Below are 17,208 nucleotides of genomic sequence, written 5' to 3' on the forward strand. Positions count from 1 at the left end.
GGAAAGTCCTTCGCTCGCCGGGTCTCGCGCATGCGCACGACGGAGCTCCCTCCGTCGTGCGCATGCACAGTGGGGAACATCGACCCACTTGCGAGCGTAATGCCGCTCGCGAGTGGGTCTGAATGACCCCCTACGTACGCTGTTGCAATTGCGATCGATGCTGAATCAGGCCCACTGATCTTTCATCCCACCCTATGTGACATGGTGATAACCCTCAGCAATATAATAACAGTCATTATCATTGTATTCCCTGTACACTGCTCCAACACTGAAAACTAATAAGCAAGCCTACCTGCTAGGCCAAACGGAAAACACTTTATACACACGTGGCTGCCTTCCTTTGAGAGCAGCTCTACACACAGGGGTTGGGCCGAGTCGGACATAAGCATCTTTGAGTCTGATTCAGAGATGACGCAATGCAGATGTATGAGCGTTTATCGGTAATGTGCACACGAGTATGTGTCACACTGTGCATGCATCAAGTTTAATTTTCACTGTCACTCGCAGAGAGGATTTACTCGCAAAGTGATTGACAGGCAGAGACCGTTTGTGGGCGACAATGGGTAAGTGGTGACTCAAACACAGGCGTGTCGCGACCGTTTTGGGGGAGTGTCTCTGCCTGTGATTGGGCTGGTGCAAGTGTCGATGGTGCGCTGATTATTGCGTCTAAAGAAACATCTGCGGTATTACAGCGCGCAAAGACACTAAAATTGGGTGATAAAATATGCAAATGTCGCAGCTGCATGCCCACCGGTGGCTTAGCAAATCCAAGCGATTGCGTACAAAGACGAAGCATCGGACGCAGATCAGTTGATTATCGAAGGTCTAAGTGGCCCCATGGGTACCCTATGGTTATTCAGGATGGATGCCGGAACTGAGACGCCGGAGCCATATTATCTGCGTATGTGATCGCAGTCTGAGAACCTCCCCAAAAACGGTCACGACACGACTGCATTTGAGACACCACTCCCCTGTTACCTCCCACAAATGGTCCTTACATCAGCACTTTGTCCATCTCTGTATCAGGTCCATTACACGGAATCACAGTCATTAAACAGAGCAATCTGCTATATGTCTTGTTTAGTGATGTGCCTGACCTGAGCGCATTATGCTACATGCAAATGATCTCCGCAATTGTTCAACATGGCAATTTTGTACCTGACTGCTGCACTTATATTTATTTTTTGTTACAATCATAATTTGTAGTCGTTCATTAGATTTTATTAATGAAAGTGTTCTTTTATGGGTCTATATATTAAATAGCTGCAGCTCACAAGTAGCTAGCATTTAAACGGGTTGGGTATGGGATCTCGGTGGTCGGGATACTGGAGACGGGATCCTGGCGCTGTCGGGATTCCAGCGCCGGTATTTTGACTGTTGGCATCCCGCACGCTGCTGACTACCTCCCGTTTTAAACAACTTTTAATAAATTTGCCTATTTTTCTACCAGAAGGCAGCAGAAAAGATAAAGGTTTGCAAATGTGTATATATATTTATTTTTTCTAATAAATTATCCTAATTACCCTTAAATGGACTAAGGAGCTCATTCAGACCCGCTCATTAGATGCGTTCGCTCGCAGCCTGCGTATGCAATTCCAGCGCGCGCCCAGCAAGGCAGGCGATCGCACGGCCAGGCATTAGCACGCCCACTATGTCTTGGTGTGCTATCACTTAGTGTATGCAGACGCCCACCAGCCATAAGACGCACGTCGTCTCCTGGAAGTGCATGAAAACATTGGTACATCGAGCACCATGTGAAATAACATCAAGTGACGTGTACAATGACGCTGCCTTTTAAGTATGCACGCCTCTGAAATGGCGTTGCAACACTCAGGCACGTCTGCGTTCACACCTCCACTCCCCCATTTCTAATGGTCTGCCCCTGTCACCACTCGCAAACGGCCTCTCCTGTATCTCACTCTGCTGGGCTGTCTATGCGCACGAGCGAACCCATTCTGATCTTTCGCAGTGGTTTGCGCACGCGCATTGCTAGGCATATGCATGCGTAGATCGCAACTATCGGTCGACTATGAGCGTTCGCATCCTAGCAAGCGGGTCTGAATCAGCTCCTAAATTCCTTACTCCTAGGTAATATTTTCCTTAGAAGCATGCCCAAACCATTGCAGAACTGGCGCTACCCACAATTGTACTAAAATGAGTGATACCCAGTTCATAGTTGCCAACTCTCCCTCATTGTCAGGGAGACTCACTGAAATAGTAGCAATCTCCCCGACTCGCTGAAGAGTCCAACAATCTCCCTGATTGCACCTTACCCCATTATGTAGCTGTTCTATATAAAAAAAAAATATATACATTAAAATTGGATAATTAGTATAATTTCACTGCATTGGTTATATAAGAGACAACGGCCCTCATTCAGACCCACTCGCTAGCGGCAGTACGCTCGTTCCGAGCGATGTTCGCACATCTGCGCATGCGTACGGTTTTTAGTACGCATGCGCGAACCAGTCAGTGCGTCCGAAAATCATTTGTACGCAATATAGCGAGTGCCTGCTATTTTGAGTGACAGAATGAGGCGTATGTGGGTGGTAACAGGGGAAGGTGCTTGAAAACGGGGAGTGGAGATCCGTTCGCAGGCGTGCTTAAAGGTCAAAACGGGCGTTTTATGGGTGTGCATAATTAATATAGCAGCGTCAATGACCACGTCACTTGGTTTTTTTTAACTCAGAACTGCTCGCAAAATAGCGGTTGAAAAAACCAACCACAAGAATAGCGAGCAGTTCATATCCTGTTCGATGTACTCGATTAATCTAACAAATAGCGGACATGACGTATGGTGCGAGGGGCCAGGGGGCGTTTTTAAGAAATAAAAGAGCGTATGTTTTGCTCGCTCGATCAGACTTAGAGGTGTGAACAGACTGCAATGTGCGAACGGATCATTTGCATACCCACCCCTTGTTTTTGAACGAACGAACGCAAATAGCGAACGGCTCTGAATGAGGGCCTATGATCCCTATGGCTACATGTATTTTATGAAAAGTATCAGTGTGTTTTCATCAACAAGTAGATCTTACTGACTGCTTTTAGGCTCGTTTTCATTTGGATGTAAGGCAATTTTATGGCACGTCTGTCAGATGTAGCAGTACATGCCCACTCATAGGTGCTGCTTTCACAATCTCCCTGAAATTCTTTTTCAAAAGTAGGTAAGTATGATCCAGTTCTGTAAGAGTATTGTATTTTGCTGCCATGAAGCAGAGGTTGAATAGGTATTTGTTCTGCCTCTGGCAGCTTCCATAAATGGAGTTCTCTGAGTCTCTTTGTTTAATTATTTTTAAATACGTTTGTGCATTTCTGGTAGAGGTTTTACCAGAGGCAGTTTAACAAATGAGAGGGCCCCTGTGCATACTCTGGGCCTGATTCAGAGCCGCTCGTAAGCGGCCGCTCGTTCGTTCCGAGCGATGTTTGCCCAACTGCGCATGCATACAGATCGTAATACGCATGCGCGAACCAGTCAGTGCGGCCGAAAATCGTTTGTTCGCTAAATAGCGAATGCCTGCTATTTTGAGTGACAGGAGGAGGCGTATGTGGGTGGTAACACGGGAAGGTGCTTGAAAAAGGGGAGTGGAGATCAGAACGCAGGCGTGCTTAAAGGTCAAAACGGGCGTTTTATGGGTATGCATAATTAATACAGCAGCGTCATTGACCACGTCACTGGGTTATTTTATAGTCAGAACTGTTCGCAAGATTGCGGTAGGAAAAACCAACCACAAGAATAGCGAGCAGTTCATACGCTGGTCGATGTACTCGATTAATCTAATAAATAGCGGACATGACGTAGGATGCGAGCGGCCAGGGGGCATAGTTTCCAAAAAAACGACCGCAAGTTTTGTTTGCTCGTACAGACATAGAGGTGTGAACAGGCCGCAAACAGCGAACGGTTCATTTGAATAGCCACCCCTTTTTTCAGACGAACGACCGCAAATAGCGTCCGGCTCTGAATCAGGCCCTCTGTGCGGGCCCTCTCCTCTTCATCACAAGTTGCGCGGCGAGGTCTGCAGTGACAGACCGGTGGGCCTCTGTGTCACACAAGTGTGGGACTGTGCATCACAGCAGGGGCCACACCATTTAGGCAGGGGTCTGTCCCAGTAAGTTCTGAAATGGCCGGTCTGCCCCTGGTAGTGGGGTTAGACCCACCTACACTACCCCTGGCTACACCACTGACTTTGTTCCCTCCTTGCCACCCTCTTTCTACCCCTGATTAGGAATAATGCTTTAGGAGAGCTCAAGCCAGATCTGGCTGTTCACAAAACCCCTTCTGCCAACTATCAGCACCACAGGACACCCCCCAACCTCTGCCATTTAATAGTTAGAAAACCTGCCCCCACCAACATACCGCTTGACTGGCTGTATGCTCCATGTGAATGTAGCTGTAGACAGACCGCTGTCGCTTCACAGAATCTGTTTTACATGTATCAGGAGGTATGTAGCTAGTAATTACTGGGCAGTGGTGGGCTTCAGACCAAACATTCAGAAAACCATTTCTTAAGCTGCATACACACACAACGATTTTTTTAATGAACGATTTTAGTAAACGATTTTTTTCCTTGAAAAAATTTACTAAAATCGTTTACTAAAGTTGTTCATTTACTAAATGTCATGAACGATTTTTATGAACTACAAACGATTTTTGCATATTCCCTTAATGAAAATCGTTGAATTGACAAGTCTGACTGAACTACAAACTACAAACGACAAACTACAAACGTGAACGCGCATGAACGAAAATCGTTCATCGTTTGACTCAGAAAGTGAACGATTTTTGCAAACAATTATCTTTAAACGATATCGTTTAACGATAATCATAAAAAAAATCGTTGTGTGTGTATGCAGCTTTAAAGTTACCTTTTGCTCCACTTCATTGCTTCAATTACACCCATCTATATCCATTCCAAGACCAAACCTAACACTGCACCACATTACTAATATCTGTACTAATCTGACGCTGGTGGCTGTACTACCTTATGTATCATGTTTCCCTACACCCCTTACATTGTATGCTCATTAATGCAGTGCCATCTTTTCCATCTGTTTAATGTTTCATTGTTTAGGGGTGATTCAATTGTTTTAGGTGCCCCCCGCTGGGCATCTATACAATTGGGTGCCCAATGGAGCAATTCAATTGTTGCTCCATTCAGACACCTAAAGCAGCAGGGGGAAACATTTCTTCTTGTATATATAGCTTAGCTTTAAGGGCGGGATGCAGCAACGGGAGATGTGCCGTCAAACCCCCAAAATGCAGATTTGACCACATTTCTCATGTGCATAAACTCCCGAAATGTGATGCATTCCGGGGCTTGGATGCAGTGGGCATTACCCTATAGAAGCCTGTGGACTTCTATTGGGAGAGTAATGTGAGAGGGATCCAGTCGCATCCCTCCCAGTACCCCCTGTGGCGCGTGTGATGCGCAGAATGACACCAGAGGGACTTCAGAACCCGGAAGTCCTTCATTCGCAAAGGACCGCTCTTACCGAGAGAGCTGTCCTTTCTGATTTTGTTCATGCATAGCAGCGTAACTAACGCCGGCATGCATGGGAAGATTGGCGAAGCTTTTCTCTTGCTGACTTCTCCTCATGGGAAGAAAAGTATTCATTAGACCCGTTTACTCCTATATTAGCTGTCATGGTTACGGTAGCCAAACAGACTATCCTAAAACATTGGATTTCCGCTACCCTAACTGGAAAACTGCTCTAATGGAAATCCTTTATCACGAAAGGCGTATGGCCACCTTTAATACTGAAAAAGTGGTAATGGCATTCAGTAAAAAGTGGGGTGACAACAATACAAGTTTACTAGTCCAAACCCAAACAAATGTTTGAAAGGTGTTTGAAAATACTGAGTGGTTATTGTTGCAACAATCACCTGATGTGAGTTCTTCTCTCCATCCTGTGTGCGTCTGCCTTCTCCTCTCTTCCCCCTCCTCCCACCTTCTCTCCATCCTGTATGCGTCTGCCTTCTCCTCTCTTCCCCCTCCTCCCACCTTCTCTCCATCCTGTGTGCGTCTGCCTTCTCCTCCCCCTCCTCCCACCTTCTCTCCATCCTGTGTGCGTCTGCCTTCTCCTCTCTTCCCCCTCCTCCCATCTTCTCTCCATCCTGTGTGCGTCTGCCTTCTCCTCTCCTCCCCCTCCTCCCACCTTCTCTCCATCCTGTGTGCGTCTGCCTTCTCCTCTCTTCCCCCTCCTCCCACCTTCTCTCCATCCTGTGTGCGTCTGCCTTCTCCTCTCTTCCCCCTCCTCCCACCTTCTCTCCATCCTGTGTGTCTGCCTTCTCCTCCCCCTCCTCCCACCTTCCCTCCATCCTGTGTGCGTCTGCCTTCTCCTCTCTTCCCCCTCCTCCCACCTTCTCTCCATCGTCTGCCTTCTCCTCTCCTCCCCCTCCTCCCACCTTCTCTCCATCCTGTGTGCACCTGCCTTCTCCTCTCTTCCCCCTCCTCCCACCTTCTCTCCATCCTGTGTGCGTCTGCCTTCTCCTCTCCTCCCCCTCCTCTCCCTGGAGAAATCAATAATTATAGTGTGAAACATTTATGACTGTATAGTTCATATGGGATAGTTACAATACTCTACTCTTTACCTGAATTGCATTGTGATTATATTTTGTGTTCACTTCTTATTTGTTCTTTATTTTACTTTTATATTATTTTATTTATTTATTTTACTCTAATGTAACCTTTTATTATCAGTATTTACCCATGACTTGTGTTTCTTATTGCATAGGTAAATCTTGTGCAACCTTTTACATTTACTGTTATCTACTTATTATATTATGTAAAGTTACGGCATACGGTACTTGTCGACTTTAATGAACTTCTCTCCAGGAGAAGTCAGAAAGAGCAGATGCAGCTGACAGCTTCAGGGGCGGGGCCGGGCTCTCCACGTCATTAGGTACTGCCCCGTCACTGGAAAATGCCACAAGTCACAGGTCCGTGATGAGGGGGGTGGGGCTAAATTATGTGATTTACATAATTTTAACCCCACCCCTTCGTACAAATCTGCAAGTTCCCCGTATAATCGTTTGTGCTTACTGTATATATTTTCTGGTGTCTGTATGAATGCATATATGTACTTCAAAACAGACATTTACAATGTCCTTACAATCAACATATCATTTCCTATTTATTGACATTATTTATTAAAGCGTTTACTATTTTGTTCCATTTACCTTTTAATTTTTTTTTTGTAACAGGAGTAGGGAATGCAACGGCCTGCGTGCTGCGTGAGGTTATCTATATCAGCGGAGGCCACTATGGTTACAGAGGAACATGCACGTATGATAAAATTCAGAGCTTTCACTCTGATATAAATGAATGGAGCATTTTATCAGTCTGTCCTCATCCAGGTAAGGGTAACATAAGAAATTCAGAATATATTAATAATTGGCTATGGCATGTCCTGAGATCGTCATGTGCAGTCCGGCGCGTGTGTGCTACATGTAGAAACCCCATTGAAATAAATAGGCTATTGACATGATTGGTGCTTCATAACATTGTTATTTGTTTGTTTTTTACCATATGAGTAGAGCTTTAAATATTGTCAATACTGACGTGGAATAAAGCAGGGAATTCTTGAGATTACCCTCAGAGCCAACCAACCACCCTGGCTTGTTGGAGGGGCACGGGACCACCGTTGACCCCTTCCATCTTACCTGTCAGCAGCAGCCTCTCTTCCCAGCCCAGCACACGATGCTGCGTGCTGAGCTGCAGCGGGGCCAGGGAGCAGCAGCATCAGTCTCCTTTGCCTGTGTGTGTGTGGGGGGGGGGGGGGAGAGGGGGCGGGGTAGATCACACTAAGGACCCCCCTGGATTTGTCCCCAGCTGAGATGCTCACAGCGCCCCTATTTTCAGCACATTGCAAATATTTTTTCTAAGAAGCATGTGGCCACACCTTGGGTGATTAGGCCACACCACCAAAAGGTACCAGGGCCGGCCCATTTCTGTATAGGCCTGCTTGTAGGCAGGGCCGAAACTAGGATATCTGTCACCCAGTGCAAGTCAGCAATTTTGCGCCCCCTCCCTTCCCGTACCTGGATTTTGTCCTTGGTCCTCAATAAGGCAGTGCACTACTCAGACATACCTGGTATAGTGACTTACATTATTCCACACATCATAATGCCCATTACACATTATGCCACACACTGCAATGCCTATTACCAAAGTGCCACTTACATATTTGCCCGACACCATTTTATGCCCCACAGTAATGCTTCTAATTACTTTAAAATTACCTGCTCGTTGCCAGGGGGTTTATGCTCATTGCCAGGGGTTACATGCTCGTTGCCATGGGGTTTCATGCTCGTTGCCAGGGGGTTTCATGCTTATTTTCAGGGTATTTATGCTTGTACCAGGGGTTACATGCTCGTTGCCATGGGGTTTCATGCTCGTTGCCAGGAGTTACATGCTCGTTGCCATGGGGTTTATGCTCGTTGCCATGGGGTTTATGCTCGTTGCCAGGGGTTTCATGCTTGTTGTCAGGGGATTTCATGCTTGTTACCAGGGGTTCCATGCTCGTTGCCAGGGGTTTCATGCTCGTTGCCAGGAGTTACATGCTCGTTGCCATGGGGTTTATGCTCGTTTCCAGGGGGGTTTGAAGGGAGAAGATGCAGCTCTCGGCATCCTCTCCCTGCAGCGCCAGCGTTCCCGGCACTTCCGGGAACGCTGTGTGCATTGAGCTCTGCTAACAGACACTAGAGGTCCAGTAGGACCTCTAGCATCTGTCTCTTCTTTGGCGGCGGCCATTTTTGGATGGCTGTTTTCAGCAGAGTCCATGCGGACGGCTAGTCCGCATGGAATCTGCTGAAAACGGCCATCCAAAAATGGCCGCCGCCAAGGAGGAGACAGACACTAGAGGTCCAGTAAGGACCTCTAGCATTTGTCTTCTCTTTGGCGGCGGCCATTTTCAGATGGCCGAGTCAGATTTTTCACCCCCCCGGAATACCCACCTGGTGCACGTGCACCTCTAGCCCCCCCTAGTTGCGGCCCTGTTGTAGGACACAAACATGGTTTCAGCAAACTAGAATTACAGCAGCAAACACCCATCTTGGCTGGAATCTCCTCCCCCTGTATCACAGATTGCAGACTCAGTACTCATCACCTTATGCACAGATGTCATAATGCAGTTCTCACAGTACTCCATAGTGTATCTCCAGCTGCCACTCAACCCTACACACAGCTAAAGCTCATCACATGGAGTTCTCTCTCACTTTAGCAGGGGTCCATGTGGGACTCTCCTCCTCTGCAATACTTTGGGGCTCCATTAACTCTTCCCCCTTTTCTTCAGTCCCTGCTCCCCCACCTAGGAATTAGTGGGTGCTTCTTTTAATGTGGCTGACTCCATGGTATTAGATGGACATAGTGGCAGCTGCCATGGCCCTGTCCTCCAAAACAGCAGGGGGGCTCAGGATCTCAATCCTCTGCCTCCCAGCTCTGATGACTCCTACTCCTAACTGCCACTCACTGGCCAAACAGTCTCTGAGGGCTCCATTAAATAACAGCAGTCATTTCTGGTGGCATATTTGGTTTAGTGTCACTGTGATACTAACCAATATGCTGCCGGTATTTACCATCACTTACCTGACCAAAGGGGTCCTGCAGTGTCCCTTCCTCAGCAATGTCATATACTGAGTTGCCAGCAGTCCACTGCTGCCGGGTTGCTGGCTACTGTGCATAGTACTGCAGAATGTGGGTACTCTGCTAAGCCTGGAAGGCTTCACTGAAGCCCAAAAGGCTGTTGCTGTGTACCCATTGCCGACAGTAGGGACTGTACCACTAATGCTACCTATAGTCATATACAGCAGTAAGCTGAGCTAAATGCATGTGAAGGGGTAATGACTTGTTCTGAATTGGACCCCTGTCTCCAACTGTAACGGCTTGGCCATGTTCCCCTGGTGATTCTCATTTTCCCATATCACTAGGGGGTGCAGCCGTACACTTACTCCAAAGGAGGTGTTACATAAAAACAAAAATCATTAAAAAAAAATCCGGCCAGCAAATTTCCCCTTTAAAATTGGGAATAACATAAAAGAAATAGGTAATATTAAAGTTTATTTATATGGCGCCTTTCTCCAAAAGAACACAAAGGGGCTTATGTCATAGGTTGCAAGCTGCAGTCGCTGCGGGAAACTCCTGCGAGTATTCCCGCAATTTTAAAGCAGCAATCATTTTAAAACCAGCTTTTTTTTTCCTTTAAAATGATTTCCGCTTTAAAAATATGGGAAGACTCGCAGAAGTTCCCGTAGCAGGAGTTCAGCTCGCACCCTATTACATAAGCCCTAAAGTCCTTTGATAACACATAATAGTGCAAAAATAAAATATCTTTTCATTTATCATACTCACTTACCGCCCATATTGAGATACTGTGTTTATCTTCCCCAGAGTATGGATTGTGCTCCGTTGCACTACAAAACAAACTCTACCTGGTTGGAGGACAGACAACAACTACTGACTGCTATGACCTGGAGAACAACAAGTGGGTGGAGCTGTCCCCAACCATGGAGCGGAGGATGGAATGTGGAGCTGTTGTCATGAATGGATTTATATATATCACAGGAGGCTACTCCTGGTCTAAAGGCACCTACCTTCAGAGCCTAGAGAAGTACAATCCCGAATCAGACAAATGGGAGCTGGTGGGCACTCTTCCCAGTCCTATGCGATCCCATGGGTGTGTTTGTGTATATAATATATAGCAAAATGACTTTGTATAATGTACAGCAAAATGTTTTTAAGGCCTAAACTCATGTCCAATTAGGCCTTAATTTGTCAAAGTATGAGGTCATCAGCAATCTGCAGTAACAGGACCGGTCACTTGGCAACCGCTTTAGGCTACTATACGGGCAAGTACCGTTACTTGTCCATGAGTATAGCCATATTACACTTTGCACAAAGGCTGATTGATGCCATCAATGTCTAATTTAGCCATGTATGTGGTTGTCCAAATTGAACAAGATTGGGCCATTTTGAGCAATAGGTTCAAGATCACTTCCGACATACAAGCATTGATGTTTGTTAGTGTTGCTGGAAGATATCCGCGCACACAGGCTGGCAGTGGTAATTTTGTATAGCATTTCAAGGTGCCCGATAATAATGTGGACAATTTCAAACTGATTATTATAATATGATGCCATGCAACCGGAATAGGCCAAAGTTGCCGCTATATTAGGCTAAGGACTCGATATTGCAGTGTGTGGCCGACTTTGCACAGACCTTCGCTTCGGCTCAGTGGCCAGAACATGGGCAGCTATACTCTTATTATACAAGGTGGGTGAGCTAAAATAACAGTAATTCTCAGGTTTACAATTAAGTCTGAACAATAGGAATGCATCAGCCGTACTTTAGCCTTTTTGGTAGCTATATTTCCATTATTCAGACTATTATAGCATACTTAACATATGCTATATCTTACAAATAACATTTATAATCACCAATATCTTGTTACCACTTATATTGTGTCCAGGGTACAGGTTTTGGCTGCATTCCATGACAATCCCCTTTGGTGTTCACAGCCCGTCTGGTAGGCATTCAAACAGGTTTATTTCCTGCAAAGTGCAGAAAAAGGAAGTGACTCCTTTTGGGGGCACTCTTATATGAACATTTAATGCATTAAAATGAGATTGATCTGACATTTATCCATATATGCCTACGCTCCCGGCCCCCCGGAAAAGCAGGCAAGTTTCCCAGCTGGCCGCCTACCCCGTCCCCGGATCTCCCACACAAAGCCCCGCAGTGTAGGGGCCGATGATGTGATTTGCGCTAAATCGTGTCATCATGGCCCCGCCCCCTGCTTCACAATGTCGGTAATATTTCGGCAGCCAGAATGTCGGCAAGCATGCATTTATCTCCTGAAATATAAGCACATAAGAATATATACTGTCAATCTAAATGTAATTAAGTATAAATTCAGTAATCTAAGATTGAAACTATCTCATAAGCTGCTACATATATCTTTTAATTTTAAAAGTAAATAAAACGTAAAACTTTAACACATTCAATTTTCATATGAGTGCCAGCATATAACCTGTTTGATTGCCTTTTCCCTATCTGGGGAGCATTACCAACTCAGTAATGCAGCGATTACTTAACCAGTAAATTCAGCCTTCACTGATGTTAGTCACATCATTATTTAATTGGTCCTGGGCTGAATCTAACCCATCTTGTAGGCATATAAAGCCCTCTTGGCAGTCTCATGGATATTACAGGAGCGGATGGAACTATACTTTTATGTAAATATGGTCATAACCACATTTTTACATAGGGTTTACATTTTTTACTGGATAGTTTCTTGATTGGTTGATTAGCCATAATGCAAATACTGTCCATACTGACAGCAATGATTGATGTGGCATGAAGGTTACTGCATGCATAATTTACCTACAGTGTAGGTTAGGATGTATGGTATTACTTGTATTAGCTAGGGTGTCACTATATGAGCACATGCTGAAGTCCATTGCGGTTGACTGTAAACCTAGAGCAGTTCTAAGTGGGCCCCTCATACTTTAGCCATGGGGCTAGGGCAGTGGTTCTCAAACTTTTTTGAATCACGGCGCACTAGAGTATCAGCATTGTTTTCACTATTGAGAAAATCAGCAAAAAATGTAGTGAAGTAGTAAAGTGAAGTAAATTATACTTACCTGTCATCCTTAGGCTCAGTTATGTGGTGGTAAACAGGTTTGCGCTTCTGTTTGTCACATATTTACATTACATTGACCATAAATAATTTGATATGGTGCTGGACCACCAGTCTGAGGCACCCGTGCAACTGTCCCGACTCCTGAGGTACACCAGGGTGCCATGGCACAAAGTTTGGGAACCACTGGGCTAGGGAATTGTTTGCTCTGCTCCTGTTATGGAATATTTTTATATTAAAGCAGCCCTAAAAGTCACATCAATTTACTTCACTTTACTACTTCAGAAAGGCTCACTTACTGACAGCAGCGGCGTCCCTCCCCGCGGTGACATCTGGTGCAGAGAGGGCTGTAGTGCGCGCCGCGAAGCTGATCGCTGGTAAAAAGGGACCGTGGCCTCGTGGCCCATTGTAAACGCTCCGGGAGGGGGGGGGGGGTCCCAGAGGTGCGGACTGCCCCTGTGGACCACTCTGTGTGCAGCACCCAGCTCCTGTCACTGAGGAGTCAACATTTTGGTGTCACACCTCGGTGGGTGACACACAGGTGCTGCCCGCACCCCCCTAGTGACGCCACTGACAGAATTTAGGTGCCAATAATGCACAGAATTGCAGCAATCAGTCAGCTGTAGGATTTTGTCTGTTTTATGCAAGTGGTACATACCTGACAGATTTTCCAAATGATTGTTGGGACTAGACAATTTTTGGAGCTTAAAGTGGCCATTCTGATTGTCGACAAGTAAACTATTACCCTGTAACCCATATACGGGTGTTTCCCATGTGCACTCTAGAAATGTACTTACTAGATTTATCCTCTTTAGTTGTCCCAACTTCTGGAGGTCGTGATCCCTAGGATTCCCACTCTAGATATTCCCTATGGTTTTTCTAGGGGCAAAGACTATCTTCATGTGTAGACTGGTAATCAAAATAAAACACCACTACTCATGGAAACCATTTGTCTCCTGGGTTTATAGAATGTGTTTCTTAAGGATACTCTTAGTTGGGAATCCTGACATTGATGAGCCTAATGTTGGTATTAACCTAGAAACCAATATATAATTGGTGGAGATGGAGAATTGCACTTCACTAAGCAAGTATCCTAAAGGTCTGTCTCCTCCTTATACAACTGTTTGCCTACATTTTGCATTTAAAGTGTTTGTTGACCTTTAGACAACACACTCCCTTTCTGATCTGCCCCTCTCTGCTCTATGGGGTGTCATCTTTTGGACAACATCTTTATTAGCAAATATATATATTTTTTTATTCCATAGCTGGCACAGTGTGTTCATTAAAATAAATTTTTATTCTTATTCTATGTTATTTATATGTGAAATTCTGTTTATTTTGTTTGTATTACTATTTAGATTCCTACTGACATTGTAGAACAGTGGTTCTCAATCATTTTACACCTCGGTAACCCCCGGCAGCACCTTTGCATTATTTGTACCGCCAACATTTTGCAAAACAATACTTGTACTATATATTATTTCTATCAGATAAAATGTATAGGCTCCGATATATATAAAAGCAATAAATGTGCTAGAAACAAAAAAAAAAAAATGACACAATAGAATGCACAGTATATATATAATGTGTGTGTGTGTTTATATATATATATATATACACACACACACACGAGTTACAATTTATGGAAAAAATTAACTGACAATAACAGTATAGGCAACATAAGGTTTCTTTTAACGCCTTAACTGGCTAAATTGAGAAGAAATAAAAAGCTCAGAAATAGTCATTTTATTGTATTTAATTAAGCATGTCCATAGTCCCTCATTGTAAAATGACTCCCCCCCCCCAGCAGCACATCCCTAGTGGCAATATCCCTGCGCCTTCGAGAGGTGATCAATCACCATTAGCCCACCCCCACCCATAGGTGTCCTTAGGCCCCCATTGTTTTAGTGTGGGTCATGGGGGACTGGTGATCAGTAACTCCCCTGCAGCAGAACTAATTGCCTTCCATAACAGATGGTGGACGCAGTGGGATGGCACGGTCGGATCGCATGGGATGTGACCGTGTCATGCGACTGTGCCAGGAAGTGGTTAAAGGATTATAGGGATAGGCTGATTCATTTTGTTATCAGCAGAGCCGTAACTAGACTTTTTGATGCCCTGTGCCAGAGAGAGCATTGGGGCACCCCCCCCCCCCCCCATATTTTTTAAATAGAGACATAAGATAGTGCACCTGAAAAAGGGTCATGGCCTCATGGGGAAGGACCAGGGAAGAGATAGGGAAGGCCAGGGGATGCTGGGGATAAAAGAAGAGGAAGCTACAAGTGAGAATGATAATAAACAGGAAACTTAACAGGCCCAAATAGCGCCCCCTGCCCTGCGGTGTCCTGTGCCATGGCATTGTTCTCACTACCCTAGTTACTGCCCTGGTTATCAGGGTCCTACTGTGATGCATGGGGCTAGAGATCCCTAAGACACTGCTTTCCCTATGTATCACTGGGATGTCCCGTCACACCATTACAGAACATTTTTCAAATATCACTGGGGGTACTAGTAACCCAGATTGAGAATCACTGTTCTAGAACAAGGTATTGAAAATTCAAATAGAATGTTATAAAGTGTAAGTTATTCACTGAATATAAGTAAATATGAATGGGAATGTGAAAACGTATGTCAGGGACAAAACTTGATTTTAGAATGTTTGATATTAATGGGTTGTATTTCAGGTATGAGCTGTGTTTTTTCTGTTTGAAGCTGTAAATACTGATGACACTGTATGTGTACATATTTTATTCATATTTGTATATGGCTTTTTATGGAGATAATTGAGACAAATAAAATAAATCCACAAATTTTGATGAAAGTATATAAAATGTATGCTTTGTAAATATAGTCAAATCCATATTGTAAATTTTCTTTTTAAATGTACCAGACAATATTGTTGTGGTTTCCATGAAAGTGTAAAAAAAAGATAAAAGTCTCATAACTGTGTGTTGCATTGCAAATGGAACATAGCATACAGTAAAATACTGCAGGATAGGGATCTGCTGATCTGTTATAACATAAATGCCGTCCATGCTGCCAGCGGTGACATCTGTAGCACTGAGGTTACCGGATACATGAGTGTAACTACCATAGGGGCAAGAGGTGCAGCTGCTATGGGGCCCAGAGCTTAGGGGGGCCCATCTTCCTTGTCAAAGTTAGATGTGTTATATACATTTATCACCATTGGGTGCTACATCGGGGCACTTACAAACTTTTGCTATGGGGCCATGTGCGTTTCCGCATACCCCGGAATACAGGAACCTTGGAGACCAGGAACCGGGGACTGCTCCAGCCCCTAAGGATGACAATATCAGCCACCAGCACTCCTGTCACACAGTAGAGAACGGGGAAAGGAAGATCAGGACTCTTCAAGCATAAAGATCTACAGCGAGTAAGGCTGCCGGGCCCCGGTACTGGTAGGGGGCATGGTCAACTTGTGGAGGTGTGGCCAGGTCCCCTACTTACAAATCATAAAAAAGGCGTGCACGCCACTAAAACCAGGACTGTTAGTGTGCCTTGAGGACCGAGGTTGGGAAGCACTGGTATATAGGCATGCTGCATATCATTTTAATCAGCAGAAGCTGCTTGTGCGTCCTATTAGCATCGCTGTGCGGATAAGACTTTGCATATGACATATGGTGAAAGAGATGTTAGAGCTCATATTTAACTTACACCTGAGCATCGGGGCTTAACGACCAGTAACACATGAATAACATTGACACCTGTGTCAGCACTGTCTGCAACCTGTGGCATCTACGCCAATATCACCTGTGTCTTCCCCAACAAGGTACGCTGCTGCTTTACTCACACTTCCAATCACATTAAGTTTGGCTGAATTAAGGGATTTTTTTTTTTTAAAGACATTCAACATAAACAACTAATGTGAGCCCTTGTGTATGTAATGTGTGACATGCAGCAGCAGGATAGGGGGTATATTTAAAATCGATCAACATCGATGTTGTGTTACTGGAGCTAAATCACACATTTACTAATAATTAAAAAAAACAAATCAAATATTGTCTTTTAGTAATACCCCTTTAACACTTGCTGCAATAACCCGGGTTATTGCACATGGACGCGCAGCAACCTGGATTACTGTGCAGTGAAAAAGGGCCAGGTTGAAATAAATCGGGTTGAGCGACCCAGCATTTCAACCCTGGTACTCAGGTTCAACCCGGCTCATGGTGCAGTGTGAACGGGAGATCCGGGTCGGTGCGGAGGGGGCCCGTGTGCATTCCCCGTCCAGGGCCCCCTCCACTCCCTGGCAGACTGACGCTCTGACCGCACCATTAGTAGACCCTGGGCACTAGCCTGTGCCCAGAGTGAGATTCTACTGCGCATGCGCAGGGAAAATGGCGCAGCTGCCATTTTCCCGGAGAATTCCTCTCTGCACATAGCGCTGGAAACATGGCCGCAACAGCAATTTTCTCACTGCGCATGCGCAAAACGACGGAAAAATGGCCACAACGGCCATTGCTCTGCATTTTGTGCAAGGCTGAGACACCCGAAGCAGGACCTCGGAGAGATATTAAATAATATGGATGCAGGGTGTGCGGTACCAAGGGGTCCATG

The 17,208-nt window shown here is 45.2% G+C and overlaps 1 protein-coding gene across 3 annotated transcripts in view; it reads left to right on the forward strand.

Moving 5' to 3' along the window:
- KLHL23 (kelch like family member 23) overlaps positions 1 to 15,400 on the forward strand; it is a 29,082-nt gene extending 13,682 nt beyond the window's left edge. For all 3 annotated transcript variants that reach the window (XM_088469023.1, XM_088469024.1, XM_088469025.1), the window contains exons 3-4: positions 7,202 to 7,354; positions 10,386 to 15,400. In XM_088469023.1, the coding sequence (XP_088325149.1) occupies positions 7,202 to 7,354; positions 10,386 to 10,696 (464 nt within the window). In that variant the 3' untranslated portion in view covers positions 10,697 to 15,400. The remainder of the gene's footprint in view (positions 1 to 7,201; positions 7,355 to 10,385) is intronic.
- The last annotated feature ends 1,808 nt before the right edge of the window (positions 15,401 to 17,208 follow it).

Source organism: Taudactylus pleione, unplaced genomic scaffold, assembly GCF_031769625.1.
Source record: "Taudactylus pleione unplaced genomic scaffold, aTauple2 ptg000004l, whole genome shotgun sequence".
Classification (NCBI taxonomy): domain Eukaryota; kingdom Metazoa; phylum Chordata; class Amphibia; order Anura; family Myobatrachidae; genus Taudactylus; species Taudactylus pleione.